At 46.2% G+C, this 24,011-nt stretch overlaps 1 protein-coding gene across 1 annotated transcript; it reads left to right on the top strand.

Annotated features, from left to right (window-relative positions):
- Positions 1 to 22,066: 22,066 nt before the first annotated feature.
- LOC137542062 (uncharacterized) lies at positions 22,067 to 22,786 on the top strand (the record flags this gene model as incomplete). The annotated part of the gene is made up of 1 exon (XM_068263692.1): positions 22,067 to 22,786. A coding segment is annotated over one exon (720 nt), but the record flags the coding sequence as incomplete, so codon positions are not given.
- Between the last annotated feature and the right edge of the window lie 1,225 nt (positions 22,787 to 24,011).

The raw sequence follows: 24,011 nt of genomic DNA on the forward strand, positions 1-24,011 counted from the left end.
GCTGTCTCTTATTATGTGCATTTACTGGTGAAAAGCTGTCTCTCATTACGCGCATTTACTGGTGAAAAGCTGTCTCTCATTACGTGTATTTATTGGTGAAAAGCTGTCTCTCATTACGTGCATTTACTGGTGAAAAGCTGTCTCTCATTATGTGCATTTACTGGTGAAAGGCTGTCTCTTATGTGCATTTACTAGTGAAACGCTGTCTCTCATTATGTGCATTTACTTGCCATGCCCACCATGCCCACTGTCGTCGCCGCGGCGCGCAATTTTCTCGACATGTTGTACCCTACCCATTTGACTGCCCCCTTATATGTGCCAGTCTAGAACCGGCCCTGTACCCCTGCCTACATATACTGGGCACATATACCCCTGGCTACCTGTTCTGGGGAAATCTCTCCCCCTGGCTACCTGTTCTGGGGACACCTATACCCCTGGCCACCTATTCTGGGGACACCTATAGACCTGGGGCTACCTATTTTTGGGGAACCACTGCTGTCAGATTAAATGTATTTTGGGGAACTGCTGCCAGATTATATGTATGTTGGGGGAATCGCTGCTGCCAGATTACATCTATTTTTTGGGAACCACTGCCATATTATCTGTATTTTGGAAGAACCTCTGCCAGATTACGTGGATTTTTGGTGAAATGCTGTAAGATTACATGTATTTTGGGGAAAGGGGGGAAAACGCTATGGCAGAGCTCAAACTTCCCTGGCAGACTTTTTACAGCAATACTAAAATCATGTATATTTTGCCCCACCCATGACCACCCCCACATTCGCTTTTGTCAGTAAAAAAAATCTTTTGTCAGTAAATTTTTAGGCATTTGTCAGTAAAAAATATCATGAAAGGTTGGCAACACTGGATGTGGCATGGGCATGTGGCTTAAGTGTCTCTCTTTCTTATTTCAAAAAGTTGGGAGGTATGCTCCTCCGATTTGCGCCGACGAACCTGCTGGAAAATGGCAGCTACACACTGCTGCGCCTCTGATTCCCCCTAAGAGCTGTGCGCCCAGTGCGTTTACGGCCAGTGGCTAGCGGCAGAATGGACAGTGTCACGGCAGAACTGCAGATGGTGGCAACAATGCTGCTCCCTCTCCTGTTGCCCTTGCTCTTCATGATGCCCTTCCCCCGGCTGCCAGTGCCAGCAGACATAGTACAACTTTAGATGTGTCCAAATGAAGTGGGGTACATGTACTTTATTCAAATCAGTAGTAGATAGTAGCAGTACTAACGGAATGACAGCAGAGTAGCAGACACTGCACACTAACTGTCTGTCTATCTGTCACACTCTAACAGCACTGCAATTATATTCAGATAACTCAGTACAATTTTACTATATATATCTGGTAGTAGTAGACTAGTAGTAGTAGTAGTAGATATTAGTAGTAGAACTTCAACTAACGGAGTGACAGCAGAGTAGCAGACACTGACACACTAACTGTCTGTCTATCTGTGATCTATCTGGGATACAGTTGGGGACATCAAAATTGGAGAAGGACTTAGGAGTACTCATCGACAACAAGTTAAATAATCGTACTCAATGGCAAGCCGCTGCAGCTAACGCTAACAAAATTTTGGGATGCATTAAAAGGGAAATAAAAACTCGAGATGCTAGCAGTAGTAGTAGTAGTAGTAGATAGTAGTAGTAAAACTTCAACTAACGGAGTGACAGCAGAGTAGCAGACACTGAAACACTAACTGTCTGTCTATTTGTCACAATCTAACAGCACTGCAACTAAATTAAGCTAACTCAGTACAATTTTACTTTATATATCTGGTAGTAGTAGACTACTACTAGTAGTAGTAGTAGATATTAGTAGTAGAACTTCAACTAACGGAGTGACAGCAGAGTAGCAGACACTGACACACTAACTGTCTATCTGTCACACTATAACAGCACTGCAATTAAATTAAGCTAACTCAGTACAATTTTACTATATATATCTGGTAGTAGAAGACTACTAGTAGTAGTAGTAGTAGTAGATGATAGTATTAGTAGAACTTCAACTAACGGAGTGACAGCAGAGTAGCAGACACTGACACACTAACTGTCTGTCTATTTGTCACACTCTAACAGCACTGCAATTAAATTAAGCTAATTCAGTACAATTTTACTGTATATAACTGTAATACTCTTACCTTTCAGCGGCAGGTCCCGCAACGGCTCTGGCGTGGTCCGTACGAGCGGCGGGACTGCCGCGCTGACATCGTCCTGCGGCGTCCCCGGCTTTCCTTCGGTGGTGTCTTCCGGATCGCATTCGACCCAAAGGTCGCATCGCGCACGCGCGAACTCCGCCAAGGCTTAAAGGCTCAGGAGGAGGATTCAGTAGATGAAGTCATGAATTACCTCATCAGATGGGAGTGGCTACTCATCGGGGAATCTGGATTTAAGGTTGGGAGCAATCAATGCTTGCCGACCTTGATACTAATCAGTTCGCTGGTTCTTGGTCTAGCTAGCTAGCTAGCTATTTGAGTTACATTAATATATTGTGTAGACGCACAATATATATATGTACTCTAGTTAGTTAGTCATTCTGTCTTGATTTTTGATAGCTGTAATTATAATTATTCATAATATCCTCCTGATATTATTGAGATAACATCTACTGTTGATTAACCTGTGTACCGACCTCCTGCTTGTTTCCTTACCTCGCTCTAGTCCTGTCCTTCTGTGCCGCAGTCATCTGATTCCCGTTACCGATTCGGCTTTGTTCCTGACTACCGTTACTGTCTGATCCTAGCAATACGACTGACATCTGATTCATGTGTATGACCCTGCTCGAACTCGACTCTGATTTAGCTTAACGATTTTGTACCTCGACATTGTATAACTTGTGCACAAGTTCTGCCCGGACCAATACTACGCTTTATACGGTTACTGTGTATTTACTTGTATGTAACCTCGTCACGCACCAGCGTAATAATAACTGGTAGTAGTAGACTAGTAGTAGTAGTAGTAGTAGTAGTAGTAGATAGTAGTAAAAGAACTTCAAATACGGAGTGACAGCAGAGTAGCAGAAACTGACACACTAACTGACTGTCTATCTGTCACACACTGTAACAGCACAGCAATTGAATTAAGCTAACTCTGTACAATTGTACTATATATATCTGGTAGTAGTAGATTACTAGTAGTAGTAGTAGTAGTAGTAGTAGTAGTAGTAGTAGTAGTAGTAGTAGTAGTAGTAGTAGTAGTAGTAGTAGTAGTAGTAGTAGTAGTAGTAGTAGTAGATGATAGTATTAGTAGAACTTCAACTAATCGAGTGACAGCAGAGTAGCAGACACTGACACACTAACTGTCTGTCTATTTGTCATATTCTAACAGCACTGCAATTAAATTAAAGCAAACTTAGTACAGTTTTACTGTATATATCTGGTAGTAGTAGACTCGTAGTAGATAGTAGTAGTAGAACTTCAACTAACGGAGTGACAGCAGAGTAGCAGACACTGACACACTAACTGTCTATCTGTCACACTCTAACAGCACTGCAATTAAATTAAGCTAACTCAGTACAAATTTACTATATACAGGATAACTGTCTGTCTATTTGTCACACTCTAACAGCACTGCAATTAAGCTAACTCAGTACAATTTGACTGTATAGAACTGGTAGTAATAGGCTACTACTAGTAATAATAATAATAATAATAATGGCAGTATTTGTATAGCGCCTTTCTCCTGTCGGACTCAAAGCGCTTGCGAGGCAGCCACTAGAGCGCACTCAGTAGGCAATAGCAGTGTTAAGGAGACTTGCCCAAGAAACTCCTTACTGAAATAGGTGCTGGCTTACTGAACAGGCAGAGCCGAGATTCGAACCCAGGTCTCCTGTGTCAGAGGCAGAGCCCTTAACCATTACACTATCCAGCCACTACAGTAGTAGTAGTAGTAGTAGATATTAGTAGTAGAACTTCAACTAACGAAGTGACAGCAGAGTAGCAGACACTGACACACTAACTGTCTGTCTATCTGTCACACTATGGGGTTGATTCACAAAGCGGTGCCAACAGTTAGCACGCTGGTGAAAGGGCCTTTATCACACATAAACTCAGTTTAGGCGTGATAAGTTCAGGTGTGATAAGTTTAGGTGTGATAAGTTTAGGCGTGATAACTATAGCACCAACTGGGTTAGCACCGCAGTGCACAGCTGATCAAAAGTTTTGCGCTAGCAAAGTCTGGTGCACTTAGAGTTAAATGGCGCTGCTTTGCATGCGGGACTTTGAGCGCGATGTAAACTTATCTAAACGTATCACGCCTATACTGGCTTTTCACCAGCATGGTGCAATGGTTATCACGCCTAGGGCTTGATTTACTATGCGGTGCTAACCTACTTAGCACGTCTAAAGTCTTTAGACGTGCTAACCAGGATGCTAAGAAGGTTAGCACCGGTTTTCTCAATCTAATCACGCGCTAAGTACCACGCGCAAAGTTTTGCTCGCGCAAAGTCCTATGCGCGCGCTAAGTCCAATAAACTTTAGCGGGCACTTCGCGCGGAGCGCCCTGCGCTCTGTGCAGTGTGCGCGCAAGACTTTGCACGCGGTACTTTACGCACGATCACTACTTCTCACATTTAAACTGAGTTTAGATGTGCTAAGGGCCAGTGCTAAAGTTAGCACCATTTTGCAAATCGAGCCCCTAAAGTCTTTTAGGTGTGCTAACTGGGTTGTGTAACGATCGGTGTAACACAGAGAGGATCTGATTACCGGAGATCTGCAGTATCACCGAGAATACAGATATATACCCGATTATTGATGATCTGCAGTATCACCGATAATCAGATATATCTCTAACCTCTGGACACCAGGTAATATGAGTGTTCTCTCTAACCTCTGGACACCAGGTATATGAGGTAATACTTTGAGGAGAGCACCTGCATAGAGGGTGCAAGGCAGTAAAGGGTACTGCCCAGAGAACAGGCTCCTTCCAAAGGCCTGAGGCTCCCAAAGGGGCGGAGTCAGGCTGAGAGTGGGAAGGACCAGAGTGTGAGTAACACCAATGGAGGGATGTCACAAACAGACTGTGAACTATCTCTAGCTGGGGAGATAGTTCTCGAGGTCGGGCAGGCTAGGTCGTCAACACACAGACAGATAAAGTACAGAGACAGGAGACAGATGCAGAATCCTAAGACTAGCAGAGTTTGGCAACAGAGTATCAGATATAGCGAAGTACCTAATCAGAGATCAGAAGAGTAGTCAGGAAAGCAGAAGGTCATAACAAATAATCAACAATGCCTACACTTGGGTGTGAGCTCCTAGATCATCAACACCCCGGAACTGGTCTAGATAATAACACAGATGGTAACAGGATTCCTAGACTAAGGTGTGAGCTCCTTGGTCATCAACACCTTGGAAACTGGTCTAGATAATAACTCTGATAATAACACAGATAATAACACAGATAATAACAGGATTCCTAGACTAAGGTGTGAGCTCCTTGGTCATCAACACCTTGGAAACTGGTCTAGATAATAACTCCGATAATAACACAGATACTGACAGAGGGTCTGAGTGTCACACTCTAACAGCACTGCAATTAAGCTAACTCAGTACAATTTGACTGTATAGAACTGGTAGTAATAGGCTACTACTAGTAATAATAATAATAATAATAATGGCAGTATTTGTATAGCGCCTTTCTCCTGTCGGACTCAAAGCGCTTGCGAGGCAGCCACTAGAGCGCACTCAGTAGGCAATAGCAGTGTTAAGGAGACTTGCCCAAGAAACTCCTTACTGAAATAGGTGCTGGCTTACTGAACAGGCAGAGCCGAGATTCGAACCCAGGTCTCCTGTGTCAGAGGCAGAGCCCTTAACCATTACACTATCCAGCCACTACAGTAGTAGTAGTAGTAGTAGATATTAGTAGTAGAACTTCAACTAACGAAGTGACAGCAGAGTAGCAGACACTGACACACTAACTGTCTGTCTATCTGTCACACTATGGGGTTGATTCACAAAGCGGTGCCAACAGTTAGCACGCTGGTGAAAGGGCCTTTATCACACATAAACTCAGTTTAGGCGTGATAAGTTCAGGTGTGATAAGTTTAGGTGTGATAAGTTTAGGCGTGATAACTATAGCACCAACTGGGTTAGCACCGCAGTGCACAGCTGATCAAAAGTTTTGCGCTAGCAAAGTCTGGTGCACTTAGAGTTAAATGGCGCTGCTTTGCATGCGGGACTTTGAGCGCGATGTAAACTTATCTAAACGTATCACGCCTATACTGGCTTTTCACCAGCATGGTGCAATGGTTATCACGCCTAGGGCTTGATTTACTATGCGGTGCTAACCTACTTAGCACGTCTAAAGTCTTTAGACGTGCTAACCAGGATGCTAAGAAGGTTAGCACCGGTTTTCTCAATCTAATCACGCGCTAAGTACCACGCGCAAAGTTTTGCTCGCGCAAAGTCCTATGCGCGCGCTAAGTCCAATAAACTTTAGCGGGCACTTCGCGCGGAGCGCCCTGCGCTCTGTGCAGTGTGCGCGCAAGACTTTGCACGCGGTACTTTACGCACGATCACTACTTCTCACATTTAAACTGAGTTTAGATGTGCTAAGGGCCAGTGCTAAAGTTAGCACCATTTTGCAAATCGAGCCCCTAAAGTCTTTTAGGTGTGCTAACTGGGTTGTGTAACGATCGGTGTAACACAGAGAGGATCTGATTACCGGAGATCTGCAGTATCACCGAGAATACAGATATATACCCGATTATTGATGATCTGCAGTATCACCGATAATCAGATATATCTCTAACCTCTGGACACCAGGTAATATGAGTGTTCTCTCTAACCTCTGGACACCAGGTATATGAGGTAATACTTTGAGGAGAGCACCTGCATAGAGGGTGCAAGGCAGTAAAGGGTACTGCCCAGAGAACAGGCTCCTTCCAAAGGCCTGAGGCTCCCAAAGGGGCGGAGTCAGGCTGAGAGTGGGAAGGACCAGAGTGTGAGTAACACCAATGGAGGGATGTCACAAACAGACTGTGAACTATCTCTAGCTGGGGAGATAGTTCTCGAGGTCGGGCAGGCCAGGTCGTCAACACACAGACAGATAAAGTACAGAGACAGGAGACAGATGCAGAATCCTAAGACTAGCAGAGTTTGGCAACAGAGTATCAGATATAGCGAAGTACCTAATCAGAGATCAGAAGAGTAGTCAGGAAAGCAGAAGGTCATAACAAATAATCAACAATGCCTACACTTGGGTGTGAGCTCCTAGATCATCAACACCCCGGAACTGGTCTAGATAATAACACAGATGGTAACAGGATTCCTAGACTAAGGTGTGAGCTCCTTGGTCATCAACACCTTGGAAACTGGTCTAGATAATAACTCTGATAATAACACAGATAATAACACAGATAATAACAGGATTCCTAGACTAAGGTGTGAGCTCCTTGGTCATCAACACCTTGGAAACTGGTCTAGATAATAACTCCGATAATAACACAGATACTGACAGAGGGTCTGAGTGCTACCACGTAGTGATCGCAACGCCAGACACCAGAGAAATAACCAGCACCCAGTATATATACCCCAGCGCTCTCCAGCGCCACCCCTAAGTGCTGGACCAATGAAAACTGCTGGAATTGTCAGCTGACCGGCTTGGTCAGCTGACTCCCTTCTGACTGTCATAAAGGCTCTGCATCTCCGCGCGCGCGCGTCCTCCTGAACCTGTGTGGACTATCAGTCCCAGCCACACCAGACATGTGTTGTAATGTTTCTGCTGTGTTGGATGCGGAACCAGCTGCACCGCTGTCCAGGCATTCGGCGGTTCCTCCGCGTTCAGCAGTACTGTCAGAAATATGCCTATGCGTGCAAACATCCGCGTCTGACGCGGAATCCGCCGCCTTGTTCATAAGGCATGCGGCGGTTTCATCGCGCTCCGTCATGCCAGTGGATGCAGACCCACGCGCGCAACCTGCCGCGTTGGACGCGGAATCAGCCGCCTTGCTCTGAGTACCCGCGGCGGCTTTTTCGCGTTTTCTCACAGTTTGCGCATCCGCAACATAACACCTCAAAAACTGTTCCAATGACTGATTCACTCTCTCAGTCTGACCATTGGTCTGTGGGAGGTAGCCCGATGAAAATGACAGTTCCATGCCCATTTGATGACAAAATGCCCTCCAAAATCTAGAAACAAATTGGACTCCCCGATCCGACACTATGTTTTCCGGAATGCCATGTAGTCGGAAAATGTGGACGATAAAAAGATCGGCCAACTCCTGGGCCGAGGGGATTCCTTTCAAGGGCACAAAATGGGCAATTTTACTAAAACGGTCGACTACCACCCAAATGGCCGACATGCCTTCAGGCCTCGGAAGTTCACCCACAAAATCCATGGACAAATGGGTCCATGGCTCATTCGGGGTGGGCAAAGGCTGCAACGTTCCCACAGGTGCCAGACGGGAGGGTTTGCTTTTTGCACACACTGCACACTCTCTAACAGTGGTGCTCAGCAGAGCTCGAATATTCGAGTAGCTCGAATGTTCGAGCTCTTTTTCAGCTATTCGAGCTCGGTATTCGAGCTCCGAATAGCTGCAGCTATTCGAATGGGCTATTCGCGTACACTCGAATAGCCCATTCACTATTCAAGCTATTCGAGCAAACGGCGCTATTCGAGCTCGGTACCGAGCTCGAATAGCGTCATAGCCCAGATTGATGTCCTTAGAGCCAATCAGAGGGCTCCCAGGCCCTCTGACGGCAGCCAATCACAGAGGGGGACCCTGGCCAGCCCCTACCCTATAAATAGCGGCCGCCATGTTACGTTTCTCCGTCCTTGCCTGAGACTTGCATAGAGAGAGAGTTGCTCCTTTGTGCTTTGGCTTAGCAAGAGCTTTATTGTGGTCATTTACCTAGCGTTTTTGCTCACATACATCTCCTATACACACCTATATTGTTGTTAGTTAGTTAGACATTGTATTTTAGTTAGTAGCTTTTGTGTTACATAGAGACAGGCCAGCTGCTGCAGGCTTACAGCTTTAGGCCTCAGGGCCTGCCTGTGTGGGCAGCTGTCCTCCTGTCCTCTGTTTATTTCTCTCTAATTCTATACCAGTATTTCTGCTGTCCTTTACTACTGATTGTATTAGTATTGTAGTTATATACTGTAACTGTACTAGGACACTCACTGTCACTGTTCATAGGCTACTAGCTGCTCCTGCGTGTGTGCACTCACTGTCTGTGTACACACTACACACACTCTATTTCCAAGTTCTGATAACTGATTGATTATTGTAATTGAATATTGTAATTAGTTAGTTGTACTCACTGTTACTACTTACTGTACTAGGAGTCTCGGACACTCAGTCACTGTTCATAGGCTACTAGCTCCTGCGTGTGTGCACTCACTGTCTGTGTACACACTACACACACTCTATTTCCTTCTGATAACTGATTGATTATTGTAATTAGTTAGTTGTACTTACTGTTACTACTTACTGTACTAGGAGTCTAGGACACTCAGTCACTGTTCATAGGCTACTAGCTCCTGCGTGTGTGCACTCACTGTCTGTGTACACACTACACACACTCTATTTCCTTCTGATAACTGATTGATTATTGTAATTAGTTAGTTGTACTTACTGTTACTACTTACTGTACTAGGAGTCTAGGACACTCAGTCACTGTTCATAGGCTACTAGCTCCTGCGTGTGTGCACTCACTGTCTGTGTACACACTACACACACTCTATTTCCTTCTGATAACTGATTGATTATTGTAATTAGTTAGTTGTACTTACTGTTACTACTTACTGTACTAGGAGTCTAGGACACTCAGTCACTGTTCATAGGCTACTAGCTCCTGCGTGTGTGCACTCACTGTCTGTGTACACACTACACACACTCTATTTCCTTCTGATAACTGATTGATTATTGTAATTAGTTAGTTGTACTTACTGTTACTACTTACTGTACTAGGAGTCTAGGACACTCAGTCACTGTTCATAGGCTACTAGCTCCTGCGTGTGTGCACTCACTGTCTGTGTACACACTACACACACTCTATTTCCTTCTGATAACTGATTGATTATTGTAATTAGTTAGTTGTACTTACTGTTACTACTTACTGTACTAGGAGTCTAGGACACTCAGTCACTGTTCATAGGCTACTAGCTCCTGCGTGTGCGCACTCACTGTCTGTGTACACACTACACATACTCTATTTCCTTCTGATAACTGATTGATTATTGTAATTAGTTAGTTGTACTTACTGACTGTTACTACTTACTTACTTACTGTACTAGGGACACTCACTCAGTCACTGTTCATAGGCTAGCTCCTGCGCGTGTTTGCGCGTGCGTGCACTCACTGTCTGTAGTGTACACACACTAAATTTACTTGTGATTACTACTGATTATTGTAAGTTGTAACTGCTAGTTGTACTTCCTGACTGTTACTACTTACTTACTGTACTAGGGACACTCACTCAGTCACCTCACCCACCAACCCACTCCATTAAAGTACCCCACTTTTCACCCGCCCTTTTAAAAAACTTTTGTCTATACGCCCAAAACATCGAAGATGTCTGGAAGTGGCAGCCAGCGCGGTTTGGGCAAGGGGAAGGGCAGCAAGGGAATCAGGAGGAGAGGGAGCAGCATTGTGGCAAGCCGCGGGCGCGGGCGCGCCACCATGCACAGTTCCGCAGCAGCAGCAGCGTCAGTGGCTAACATTCCTCCCATAGCCACTGGCCGTGGACGCCTTGGGCGCCGCCCAGCAGGAGCATCTGCAACTCACGCTGCAGAGACACAGCAGCAGTAGCGTGTAGCACCTGCTCCGATTTTCCTCCAGCCGGGTCGGAAACGTCCCATTGAGGAAAAGCATGCAGACACTGTGGTGCAACTCATGACGGAGGATGAGCAGCCCGCCATCAGCTCTGCATCTGAGGCCTCCACCCTCACCACCACCACCACCACCCCTGTTCGCAGCAGCCGCCCAGCAGGGTCTGGGGAGGAGGCCAGTTCACCGTCACTCGCCGACCTGTCATTCAGCAGTCTTTTGACCCCAGGCATCATGAGTAAATTGTCTGCTGTTGTTGGCGATCTTGAGGAGGAGATGCTGATGGGCACTTTGGGGGATGAGGGATTGGACAGCAAGACTGTGGCGACAGTCAAGCAGCCCATCCATGCATCAGGAGAGGAGTTTGGGGGGTCCTCATCCCAGCAGGACATGTTTCAGGAGGGGGAGGATGTTGATGACCCGGTGACAGACAGAGACTGGGTGCCACCACCTCCAGGGGATGTCGTCCTCAGCAGCTCTGAGGAGGAGGAGGAGGATGCTCTTGTGGGCCTTGCAAGGAGGCGCATCATTGCAAGCATTGGCAGCAGCAGTAGGCAGGTCCCACAGCCTGCTGGTGTCTCAGGCTCAGCAGCAGCAGCAGCATCTGCCAGTACCACCACCAGCCGCACCCAAGCCCCCCAAGCCCCACCCCCAACCACCACAGGGAGACAGGCAGCAGCGCTTCCATGCCGTAGGGGGATGTTTCTGTCACCAATCTGGCGCTTTTTCACCATGCCCACAGTGTACAGCAAGTACGCCACTTGCAACCACTGTCAGCGGAAGTTGAGCAGAGGTGCAGACCCCTTAAAGTTCTGCACCAGCTCGCTCATCAACCACCTTGCTGCGAAACATTTCCACCAGCATCAGGAGTTCCAGAGGCTGAAGGCATCTGGTGCTGGCAGTGGCACCACACCCATCACTGCACAGCCTTCAGCAGCAGCAGCAACAGCAGCCACCCGCCCTCCTGCTCCTCCAGCAGCACCAGCAGGAGTGCGGAAACGCACTGCTCCTCCCCCCTGTGCAACTCCTGCCGCCGACACTGAGGCCTGTTCTGGCAGCCAGTCCTCAGTGGCCTCCTCCGCTGTGTCTGCTGATTCCCGTGCCAGCAAAAGGCCACGCCAGAGCCTTTTGAGCGAGTCCTTCCAGGGGGTGGTTAGGGCTCTGCCTCCCAGCAGCCGTCGCGTGCGGCAGCTGAACGGCTTGCTGGCACGGGCCATGTGCTCCCAACTCCTGCCGTACACGCTCGTGCAGGAGGGGAGCGACATTCGTGCGCTGCTTGCTTGCGCAGCCCCAGACTGGCAGCTCCACAGCAGACACTTTTTCTCCCGCAAGGCCATTCCTGCACTGTACCGCTTTGTGATGGCCAATGTGGAGCGAGGGCTGGAGCACGCGGTTGGTGAAAGGGTCCACGTCACCATGGACTCCTGGAGCAGCCGCTTCGGGACAGGCCGCTACCTGTCCTTCACTGTCCACTGGGTCAGCTTGGTGGAAGGGGGTGAGGATGGGAGAGCAGCAGCGGGCACAGCAGCAGCAGCAACACAGTGGGTGGTGCCACCCCGCAGGGTCAGGGGAACTGCAGCAGGTTCCTCCGATCCTCTGCCATCCTCCGGCACACCTGGCCAAACCCCCCGCCTCAGCAGCAGCGTGAAGGCCCGCCACTGCCAAGCGCTGCTGCACTTGGTCAGCCTTGGGAAGACCAAGCTGACGGCAACCCATGTGTTGGCCAAACTCCAGGAGCAGGAGAGGATTTGGCTGACCCCCAGAGGCCTCAGAGTCGGAGAGGTGGTGGGCGACAATGGGGCCAATCTGGTTGCCGCAATAGACAGGGGAAACCTGACCCACATCCCCTGTCTTGCCCACGTGCTGAACCTGGTGGTGCAGAAGTTCTTGCGCACCTACCAGGGGATGGGCGAACTGCTGGAAACGGCAAGGAACGTTGTGCGTCACTTCCGGCGCTCGGCTGCAGCCTGTGCGAGCCTGGAAGACGTGCAAAAGGAGCTGGATCTGCCACGCCATCGGCTGATCCTTGACGTTCCGACTCGCTGGAACTCCACCCTGGCGATGTTGGAGCGTCTGGTTGAACAGAAGCGCGCTGTCAAACAGTACCTTGCCCTGGCCACTGTTTCCGCCGCTCAGAGAAGGGACAAGACCAGCAACATCCCGTCCATCGTCCCCGATGATGACTGGAGGCACATGCAGCAGGTGTGCTTAGTGCTGGCTCCCTTTCTGCAGGCCACTAACATGGTGAGCAGGGACCATGCTATGGTCTGCGAGTGGGTGCCCCTGGTTTGTCTGCTGAACAGGGCCCTCGATGCTTTGCTGGAACAGGGAGCGGCAGCCTTGGACCAGCAGGAGCGGCAAGCAGCTGCACAGTCCACCTCTGAGGGGGAGGAGGAGGAGGACTTGGTGGAGGTCCCTGACCTTGCTGGTGATGAGGGGGAGCAGCACAGTGCAGCTGAGTTGGTGCGGGGGTGGAGAGAGGATGAGGCTGACGAGGCAGAGGAGGAGGATGAGGACAGCAGCACTGCCGTCGATGTGCCAGCAGACGTGGCCCGCCTCTTCCCAATGGCAGCGCACATGCTGACGTGCCTGCGCAGAGACCCCAGGGTGATCCAGATGAAGCAGAGGGAGGACATCTGGATCAGCATGATGTTGGACCCACGCCTCAAGGGGAAGTTGAGCCAGTTCCTGCCGCCTGCAGGAGGAGACCCAGCGCAACAAATAAGGAGCTTGCAGCAGGCCCTTGTTGAGCGCTTGGAGGAAGCCTTCCCCCAGCCTTCCACCCCCACTGTCCAGCAGCCAGCACAGAGGCAGCAGCAGGTGCCTGCATCCAGCAGCAAGCGCCCCACAGACCTGCTGTCTCTCAGCCACGAGCTCTACAGGACTGTAGAGGCTCCGGCAGCAGTGACTAGAGAGGAGGTGCATGCAGCAGCATCCTCCACCGGTCACAGCCAGCGCCTGACCTGCATGGTGGCTGACTACATGGGGTCCTACAGCGGGCTTGACAGCGATGCCCCTGTTGATCCCATGGAGTATTGGGTCAAGCGCCTGGAGATCTGGAGCGAGCTGGCGCAGTACGCCCTGGAAGTGCTGTCCTGCCCCCCTTCCAGCGTGCTGTCCGAGCGCTGCTTCAGTGCAGCTAGTGGTGTGGTCACCGAGAAACGCTCACGTCTGTCTCACAAGTCTGTGGACACACTGACGTTTCTCAAGATGAACCAGGCGTGGGTGGAAGGCGAGTTCCTGGCCCCTGTTGTCGGCGAGAGGGGGACATGAACTGGCTAAGAACCATCGTTAATGTGCCTTACCACCCTTTACCACCTCCTGGCTCCTGCTCACTAAGCCAGCCTGGTTCACTTTGACTATTACGTCGCCTGCAGCCACACATTTTACACCTACAGTGGGCTGCTGTGTACTGCCCTTCTGCTGTCTGTCTGTGTTTCCCACTGCCAGTGTACACAGATTTACCTTCTGCTGCCACTCTGCCACCAGCTATTACGTCAAACAATAGCTATATATCTGTGTAATTTGTTTTACAAACAAAACCAAAAAACCATTAAAAAAAAAAAAAGGTTTAATTTTTCTGAGGTGCCCGGGTTGAAAACTGTGTTGTCCCAGTTGTGTATTGGACACGATGTGGGCTGCACGACCGCTGTCTTGGACCTCCTGTTGTGTTCATTTACGGCCTGGTATCACCGCTAGGTACCAGGGCTATTATGTCACGCTGCCTGCCTGCTGCCACACTCACACTACTCCTCCATTCCTCCTGCTGCTGCTGTCGGTCTGTGTTTCCCACTGCCAGGGTACACAGAATTACATTCTGCTTCCACTCTGCCACCAGCTATTACGTCAAACAATAGCTATATATCTGTGTAATTTGTTTTACAAACAAAACCAAAAAACCATTAAAAAAAAAAAAGGTTTAATTTTTCTGAGGTGCCCGGGTTGAAAACTGTGTTGTCCCAGTTGTGTATTGGACACAATGTGGGCTGCACGACCGCTGTCTGGGACCTCCTGCCTGCTGTGTTTATTTACAGCCCTGGTATCACCGCTAGGTACCAGGGCTATTATGTCACGCTGCCTGCCTGCTGCCACACTTACACTACTCCTCCATTCCTCCTGCTGATGCTGCTGTCTGTCTGTGTTTCCCAACGCCAGGGTACACAGATTTACCTTCTGCTGCCACTCTGCCACCAGCTATTACGTCAAACAATAGCTGCTCACATTACTCCTCCATTCCTCCTGCTGCTGCTGCTGCTGTCTGTCTGTCTGTGTTTCCCAACGCCAGGGTACACAGATTTACCTTCTGCTGCCACTCTGCCACCAGCTATTACGTCAAAAAATAGCTATATCTGTGTAATTGGTTGTAAAAACAAAACTACAAAACCATAAAAAAAAAAAAAAGGTTTAATTTTTCTGAGGTGCCCGGGTTGAAAACTGTGTTGTCCCAGTTGTGTATTGGACACAATGGGCTTGATTCACAAAGCGGTGCTAACTGTTAGCACACCTGTGAAAACCCCCTTAGCACGTCTAAACAAGCTTTTCGCGCATAAAACTTTACGCGCGCAAAACTTTATGCGCGTAAAACTTTACGCGCGTACTGCACAGAGCGCAGGGCGCTCCGCGCGAAGTGCCCATTAAAGCCTATGGGACTTACCGCGCGTAAAACTTTGCGAGCGTAAAACTTTGCGCGCGCAAAGTTAGCGCGCGATCTGATTGAGAAATCCGGTGCTAACCTACTTAGCACCCTGGTTAGCACGTCTAAAGACTTTAGACGCGCTAAGTAGGTTAGCACCGCTTTGTGAATCAAGCCCAATGTGGGCTGCACGACCGCTGTCTGGGACCTCCTGCCTGCTGTGTTTATTTACATTGATTCAAAGAATAGCTTGCGCTCAGTCCATGTATCCAGGGGCCACCTTGCTCTCAAAGTATCTCTCCTGGGCACGGAACACCTCAAAATAAACAGACACAGGGCAAAGATAATAGTGCAGACTGAAGAATAAGGTATTGCACCCCTCTGGTGTAAACACAGCCCAGGCACGCTATATAGTGAAGGTATAGGGGCAGGGGACACCACCACCAGCTAGACTCAGGCTCTCCCCTCTGTTCCAACCTCCTCCCTGCTCACCGTCATGTAGTCAAGCAGGGTGTTTAGAGCGTTACTTCCTGTTCAGCCTCCTCACTCTATAAGCCACAAGCCCAATTCAATGTCCACATCCTTGTATTCCTCAGATATAAGCACAAATAATGCCAATGTGTAAAACCATAAAATTTAATATTCCATCTAAAAGTAATGCGCGTACATCATATCATATAAAAACCAAGCATGTCACAAGCACTATACCGATCTCCCACTCCAGGGCCACGGCTCAGCTCGTCTCCCAGTCCCGGCGTATCCGGCGTTTCTCGTGTTCAAAGTCCTCCTCGCTGTTCAAGGCCACGCCCTACCGGTTTCGTCACTAGTGTGACTCATCAGGGGCTGATTGAGCATGCGTAAGGAGGACCAATATGTACTATACCCTCCTAAGGGCGGAAGTGTACTCTCGGGCATCAGCCCGCCTCCACTTCCGCCATCACCTCAACGTCACTGGTCTGCCGCTATTCACATGGCCACTAGGGTCATAGCGCAGCCCAGTTATACGCAACAGAGCCCTTAGCCACCGCCCCCCTTCATATCCTCCACTGTACCGCCCCTGTTACCCATGTGACCGCTGCGAAACCGCCTCCCCAACGCGGAATCACAGCGCCACCTTCTATATTTAACCGTTTCAGCCGCATCCTATATCTGGGTGGGCGATCGGCTTACATCATTGTAGACCATTCCGAGACATTGCCACTCCATTACATATATTCTACCCTATCCCTAACATACGTATTCTACTTAACCCCAGCTCATATTAGTCACCATATGATTCAACAGTCACATAACATCATCATTACAAGTGACCATTTGTCAATATAAGTGCTTAACTAGCTCTACATAGGAAAACACAATAATAGTAAAATTACTCCATTACCACCCGCGTCTTCATATATATAAACACCTTATTGAATACTAAGTTATTGCACACCCTCCTAGAGGTTATACTATCATATATGGATACCATATATACTCTCTCAGGGTGTCTTTATTTTATATAGGTACAGATTCGATGCAAGTTTGGTCATTCCACAGTGGCCTTATGCTATTCAGTCAGCCTACCTGAGCCTATTTCCAAACAAACAACAAACATTTCTCCGCTATTTTTCGCCAGCAGTATCCATTACTAGTCTCTCACCACTACATATCAGACAGGTCCTATGACAGGTTATGAAATCACTGTTTAACCTTCTATTCTCATCTTACAACAGAGCAGTCTTTACTCACAATTGTATCGCTTATATCAGACAGGTTATGAAATCGCTGTTTGGCCTTTTATTCTCATCTTATAACAGAGCGATCTTTACCCACAACTCAGCGTCTGCACTCCCATTGTATACAATCACCTCTAGTCGTTAGTAAGAAAACAATTTATATCTAATTCAATATTTAGACCCTCCGGGTGCATTGCTCTCAGTGTATAAATCCACTTAGTTTCTGTCTGGCACAATGTGCGCAGTTTATGACATCCCCTCCAATTTGGTTGTATCTTCTCAATTGCACATGCTTTGAGATGTTTCGGATTGCACCCATGTGTAATTTTAAAATGTTTGGACACGCTATGGTTTTCATGTCCTTTCGTAATTTTATAGATGTGCTCCCCCACTCTCTCCTGTAGTGTTCGAGTGGTCCTTCCCACATATCTATACCCACAGGGACACCATAGTAAGTATACAACATGGTTACTCCTGCATGTAATGAATTGTTCGATTTTATATTCCTTTATGTCATCCTTAGCCATGAAGGTATTTGTTTTGATCGTAACTCCCATCTTACATGCCTTGCAGTCTCTACATGGGAAAAAACCTTTCAATCTCATGTTATTGCTTTCTCTATCCCTTGGGGGTTCCACACAGCTAGGGACCAATTTATTCTTTAGGTTAGGTGCCCTTCGGTATATAAATTTTGGGTGCTCAGGTAATGCCTTCCTTAGTTGTATATCACTCATTAGTATTGGCCAATTTCTCTTTACAATTTTTTCCACCGCTCTATGCTGCTTAGAGAAATCACTAATGAGAGCTAATTGAAAACTTTCCTGTTCATTAGGTGTCTTATCTTCAAGGATTTTACCTCTGTCCATCTCTCCCACTATTTGTGCCGTATTGAGTATGGTTTCTTTCTCATATCCTTTTTGTATGAACTTTTCACCAAGGGTGATGGCCTGCTGTTGGTAATCGGCCAATGACGTACAATTCCTTCTCACCCTGGTGAATTGTCCCTTTGGGATTCCCTTGATCCAACTTGGATGATGACAACTAGAAATTGGTATAAAACCGTTTCTATCAGTTTTTTTAAAATAGCATTTCATTGCCAGTTTATTATTGACCTTCATAATATCTAGATCCAGAAAGTGTATATTGCAGGGGTCTGCTTCCAGTGTAAGTTGGATGTTGGGGGCAATCATGTTAACTTCTCGCATAAAATCCTCAAGTGACCCTCTGTTCCCCTGCCACAGGAACACCAGGTCGTCTATGTATCGCCTCCATACGGTAATATTATCCCTTCCTTTTTCAATGGCCTTCTCCTCCCATAATGCCATATAGATATTTGCCAGGGCCGGTGCATATGATGCCCCCATGGCGCATCCAAACCTCTGATTATAGAATTCTCCCCTATACCAAAAGTAATTATGCGTCAACGTAAACCGCAGAATTTCCATCAAAAATGTTATCTGTTCATCTGCTAGGTGGCCATCTTTAACCAGTGTTTCTGTCACCGCCTCTATACCTTCCTCATGCGGTATATTAGTATAAAGAGACGACACGTCTGCTGTTGCAAGCATCGTGTCGTCATCAACTTCTAAATTTTCCAAAATTTGTATAGCATGTTTAGTATCTCGCAGGACTCTTGGTAGTCTATTGACTACTGGTTGCAAGAAAAAATCCAAATACTGTCCAACTCTATGATTAATTGACCCAATTCCACTAATGATAGGGCGACCCGGAGGGTCCACCATGCTCTTATGTATCTTCGGGGTTTGATAAATTACAGGGATTCTGGGGGCAGTGGGTATTAGATGACTAAACTCATTATCTGTTAGCATTCCTTCATCCAGCCCCCGTCTTAATATTTGTGTGAGTTCATTTTTATATCTGTTTGTAGGATCATTCGGGAGTTTTTTATAGGTGTTTTCGTCTTGTACCAACCTGTCCAGCTCTCCAAAGTATTGTGTCTTGTTAAGCACAACTACTCCACCCCCTTTGTCTGCAGGTCTTATTACCAGATCTTTTTCATTAAGCAAACTCTCAACCTGTTCTTTTACCCCCACATGCCGTCTGGTTGGAATTTCTCTAATTTCTTTATTAACTATATCCCTAAACACTTCAATTGCTCTACAATTAGACTGCGGGTTGAACGTAGAGTTGTTTCTCATATTTGTATGTTTAAAAGTTGTTATTGAGTTAGCCCTTGTATTGGGACCCTCTTTGTCAAGGAAGTACCGTTTCAGATTTATTTTACGTATGAATCTATGTACATCAATAAACTGGTTAAACTTATTGATGTCATTAGGCGGAGCAAATTTAAGTCCCTTGCTAAGTAATGTCATTTCCTTTGCATCAAGTTCTTTTCCACTAATGTTAAATATTCCTTCCTGATTTATTCTCTTCTTTTCTTGTTGTTTTCTCCCTCCCCTACACCCCCTTCTATTCCTCTTTTTCTTGAACCTCTTGGGGATTCGTATATACCTGTTTGATAGTGGCCTCTCTCTCTGTATGGATAGTGGTGCTGGCCTCTCCCTAAAAAATAAGGCTCCTCCCCCTCCCCCTGTGGTCCTAAATTTTCAAATCTATTGTGCACAGGTACTCCATAGCGGTCCATATTTGGGCCTGCTGGCGTATACCCCCCATAGTTTTGTCGCCATTGCCCTCTTTCAGATGGGCCATATTGGCCTCTTCCATTATAATTTTGTCCCCTCGAGGGGTAATTCAGGCCTCTTCCTCCACCTCCATTGCCATAACCTCGATTCTGTGTCATAGTTTGCCTCGGTTCTGGTTGTATAATGGGGGTCTTCTGTACAGTAACTACTTTTATTTCTCCCTGATTGGGCGTTTCTGCACTTTCATCTCCTGTTCCTACCTTTTTCTGCCACTTGTATGCTGTCTTTGTTTTATATTCCTCCATATCTCTAGCGTATTGTTTTTGTTTGTCTATAATGATCTCTTTTTCATTTTTATTTAATGATTCCTGTATTTTTTCCAATCTCCTTTTATACTCTTCAAACTCTTTGTATGGTTCAAGCTTAGTTCTCAACCCCTCAATTTCATCCCCCAATCTCTCTAGTCTTTTTGTTTTTCTTTTTATGTATAACTTGATAAGGAGATTACCACTCTTTTCAAAAAATTGTTCCCATTCATCGTCATTCTCCTCCCCCTCCTCCCCATCATTGGGTGTGACGTCCCATCTAAGTTTTTTTGGTACTATGCCCTTTTTCTCATATTTATTTAAAGTGGCAATGTCCCACCAGGTCTGTTGTTCCTTTACCATAGTTGTATGCAGAGTTTTTAAATCTTGATCCATCCCACCCCCCCTGCATCCCTCTCCTCCATCATCGCCGAAAATTAAGTCCAAGTTGATACCTCTATGTTTTCTCCTTTCAAATAAGTCCATGTCTAAAGCTGCTGGTTATAGGTAGAAGATTCAAAATTGCACACACAGTATTACAGCGCTAAAGAGAGTCACTTAAAAGGGGTGGAGCGCGCTATATACGGTTACCAGTCCTGTTGAAACATTGATTCAAAGAATAGCTTGCGCTCAGTCCATGTATCCAGGGGCCACCTTGCTCTCAAAGTATCTCTCCTGGGCACGGAACACCTCAAAATAAACAGACACAGGGCAAAGATAATAGTGCAGACTGAAGAATAAGGTATTGCACCCCTCTGGTGTAAACACAGCCCAGGCACGCTATATAGTGAAGGTATAGGGGCAGGGGACACCACCACCAGCTAGACTCAGGCTCTCCCCTCTGTTCCAACCTCCTCCCTGCTCACCGTCATGTAGTCAAGCAGGGTGTTTAGAGCGTTACTTCCTGTTCAGCCTCCTCACTCTATAAGCCACAAGCCCAATTCAATGTCCACATCCTTGTATTCCTCAGATATAAGCACAAATAATGCCAATGTGTAAAACCATAAAATTTAATATTCCATCTAAAAGTAATGCGCGTACATCATATCATATAAAAACCAAGCATGTCACAAGCACCATTACAAAAAAAAAGGTTTAATTTTTCTGAGGTGCCCGGGTTGAAAACTGTGTTGTCCCAGTTGTGTATTGGACACGATGTGGGCTGCACGACCGCTGTCTGGGACCTCCTGTTGTGTTCATTTACGGCCTGGTATCACCGCTAGGTACCAGGGCTATTATGTCACGCTGCCTACCTGCTGCCACACTCACACTACTCCTCCATTCCTCCTGCTGATGCTGCTGTCTGTCTGTCTTTCCCACTGCCAGGGTACACAGAATTACCTTCTGCTGCCAGTCTGCCACCAGCTATTACGTCAAACAATAGCTGCACACATAATTACTCCTCCATTCCTCCTGCTGCTGCTGCTGTCTGTCTGTGTTTCCCAACGCCAGGGTACACAGATTTACCTTCTGCTGCCACTCTGCCACCAGCTATTACGTCAAAAAATAGCTATATCTGTGTAATTTGTTGTAAAAACAAAACAAAAAAAAACAAAAAAAAAAAAAAGGTTTAATTTTTCTGAGGTGCCCGGGTTGAAAACTGTGTTGTCCCAGTTGTGTATTGGACACAATGTGGGCTGCACGACCGCTGTCTGGGACCTCCTGCCTGCTGTGTTTATTTACAGCCCTGGTATCACCGCTAGGTACCAGGGCTATTATGTCACGCTGCCTGCCTCATTGACTGCCTGCTGCCACACCACTCATCCTCCTCCTCCTGCTGCTGAATTTACCTCCTGCTGTCTGTGTGTTTCCACTGCCAGGGAGCACATACAATGGCGCTTCCAACATGCGTGCGCCACCAGCTATTTGTTACGCTCAAAAATAGCTGCATTTCTTTAAAAAAAAAAAATTTGAAAAGAGAAATAAGTGAAGAAGAAGACGATATAGAAGAAGATGAAGAAGAAGAAGATGAAGAAGAAGAAGATGAAGAAGAAGAAGAAGAAGAAGAAGAAGAAGAAGAAGATGAAGAAGAAGAAGAAGAAGAAGAAGAAGAAGAAGAAGAAGAAGAAGAAGAAGAAGAAGAAGATGAAGAAGAAGAAGAAGAAGAAGAAGAAGAAGAAGAAGAAGAAGAAGAAGAAGAAGAAGAAGAAGAAGATGAAGAAGAAGAAGAAGAAGAAGAAGAAGAAGAAGAAGAAGAAGAAGAAGAAGAAGAAGATGAAGAAGAAGAAGAAGAAGAAGAAGAAGAAGAAGAAGAAGAAGAAGAAGAAGAAGAAGAAGAAGAAGAAGAAGAAGAAGAAGAAGAAGAAGAAGAAGAAGAAGAAGAAGAAGAAGAAGAAGAAGAAGAAGAAGAAGAAGAAGAAGAAGAAGAAGAAGAAGAAGAAGAAGATGAAGATGAAGAAGATGAAGAAGAAGAAGATGAAGAAGAAGAAGATGAAGAAGAAGAAGATGAAGAAGAAGAAGATGAAGAAGAAGATGAAGAAGAAGAAGATGAAGATGAAGAAGAAGAAGAAGATGAAGATGATGAAGAAGAAGATGAAGAAGAAGATGAAGATGATGAAGAAGAAGAAGATGAAGAAGATGAAGAAGATGAAGATGAAGATGAAGATGAAGAAGAAGAAGAAGATGATGATGAAGAAGAAGAAGAAGATGAAGAAGAAGATGAAGAAGATGAAGAAGAAGAAGAAGAAGAAGAAGAAGAAGATGAAGATGAAGAAGATGAAGAAGATGAAGAAGAAGAAGATGAAGATGATGAAGAAGAAGAAGATGAAGAAGATGAAGATGATGAAGAAGAAGAAGATGAAGAAGATGAAGAAGATGAAGAAGATGAAGATGATGAAGAAGATGAAGAAGAAGAAGAAGATGAAGAAGTTGAAGATGAAGTAGATGTAGAAGAAGAAGAAGAAGAAGAAGAAGAAGATGAAGAAGAAGATGAAGAAGATGAAGAAGAAGATGAAGAAGAAGATGAAGAAGATGAAGAAAAAGAAGATGAAGAAGAAGAAGATGATGATGAAGAAGATGATGAAGAAGAAGAAGAAGACAATATAAAAGAAGAAGAAGATATAGAAGAAGATATAGAAGAAGAAGATATAGAAGAAGAAGATATAGAAGAAGAAGATATAGAAGAAGAAGAAGAAGAAGAAGAAGAAGAAGAAGAAGAAGAAGAAGAAGAAGAAGAAGAAGAAGAAGAAGAAGAAGAAGAAGAAGAAGTATATACAGTACTGAACAAATTTCTGGACACAACTTCTCTTTTCAACTTTTTTTTTTTAAAGGAACATCCCCACATAATCACTTGCTGTTGTTACTTGGAAAAAAAGAGGTTTCTTGCATCATTCACCCTCAAAACAAGTGTTGGAAGCTATTTAAGGCCATTTCGAATAGTCAGCTCGAATAATGAGCTCGAATACCGACTCGAATAGTGAGCTCGAATTCCGAGGTCGAATCGAATAGTAAAAATTATTCGACTCGAATATTCGACTGATCTCGAATAATTTACTATTCGAATTCAACCTAACTCGAATTTTGAAAAGGGGTATTTGAGCACCACTACTCTCTAACATGCTCCTTGCAATCCGTTGCCAGAGAAGGCCACCAAGCACATCTGGCAACCAGGTCCTGTGTTCTGGAGGCCCCCGGATGTCCAGCACTCTTGTGCGAGTGGAACATCTGTAAGATCTGGAGGCGAAATGGCAGTGGTACATTCAGGCTTTCCCTCAGGGACATCCTGCTGGAAGGGACTTAAAGTCTCTGTCCAGTCTTTCCAAGTCTCTGTGGCTGCCAACACAACTTTCTGTGGGTTAATAGTCTCTGGGTCTGAGGGCTGTGCTGTTTCCGGTTCAAAACATCTTGACAGGGCATCCGCTTCAATGTTTTTACTACCCGGAGTGTACGTAATGATAAATCTAAATCTCGAGAAAAACAATGACCACCGAGCCTGACGGGGGCTCAATCTTTTAGCCCCCTCAATGTATTCCAAATTTTTGT

This window comes from Hyperolius riggenbachi, chromosome 12 (assembly GCF_040937935.1).
Source record: "Hyperolius riggenbachi isolate aHypRig1 chromosome 12, aHypRig1.pri, whole genome shotgun sequence".
Classification (NCBI taxonomy): Eukaryota; Metazoa; Chordata; class Amphibia; order Anura; family Hyperoliidae; genus Hyperolius; species Hyperolius riggenbachi.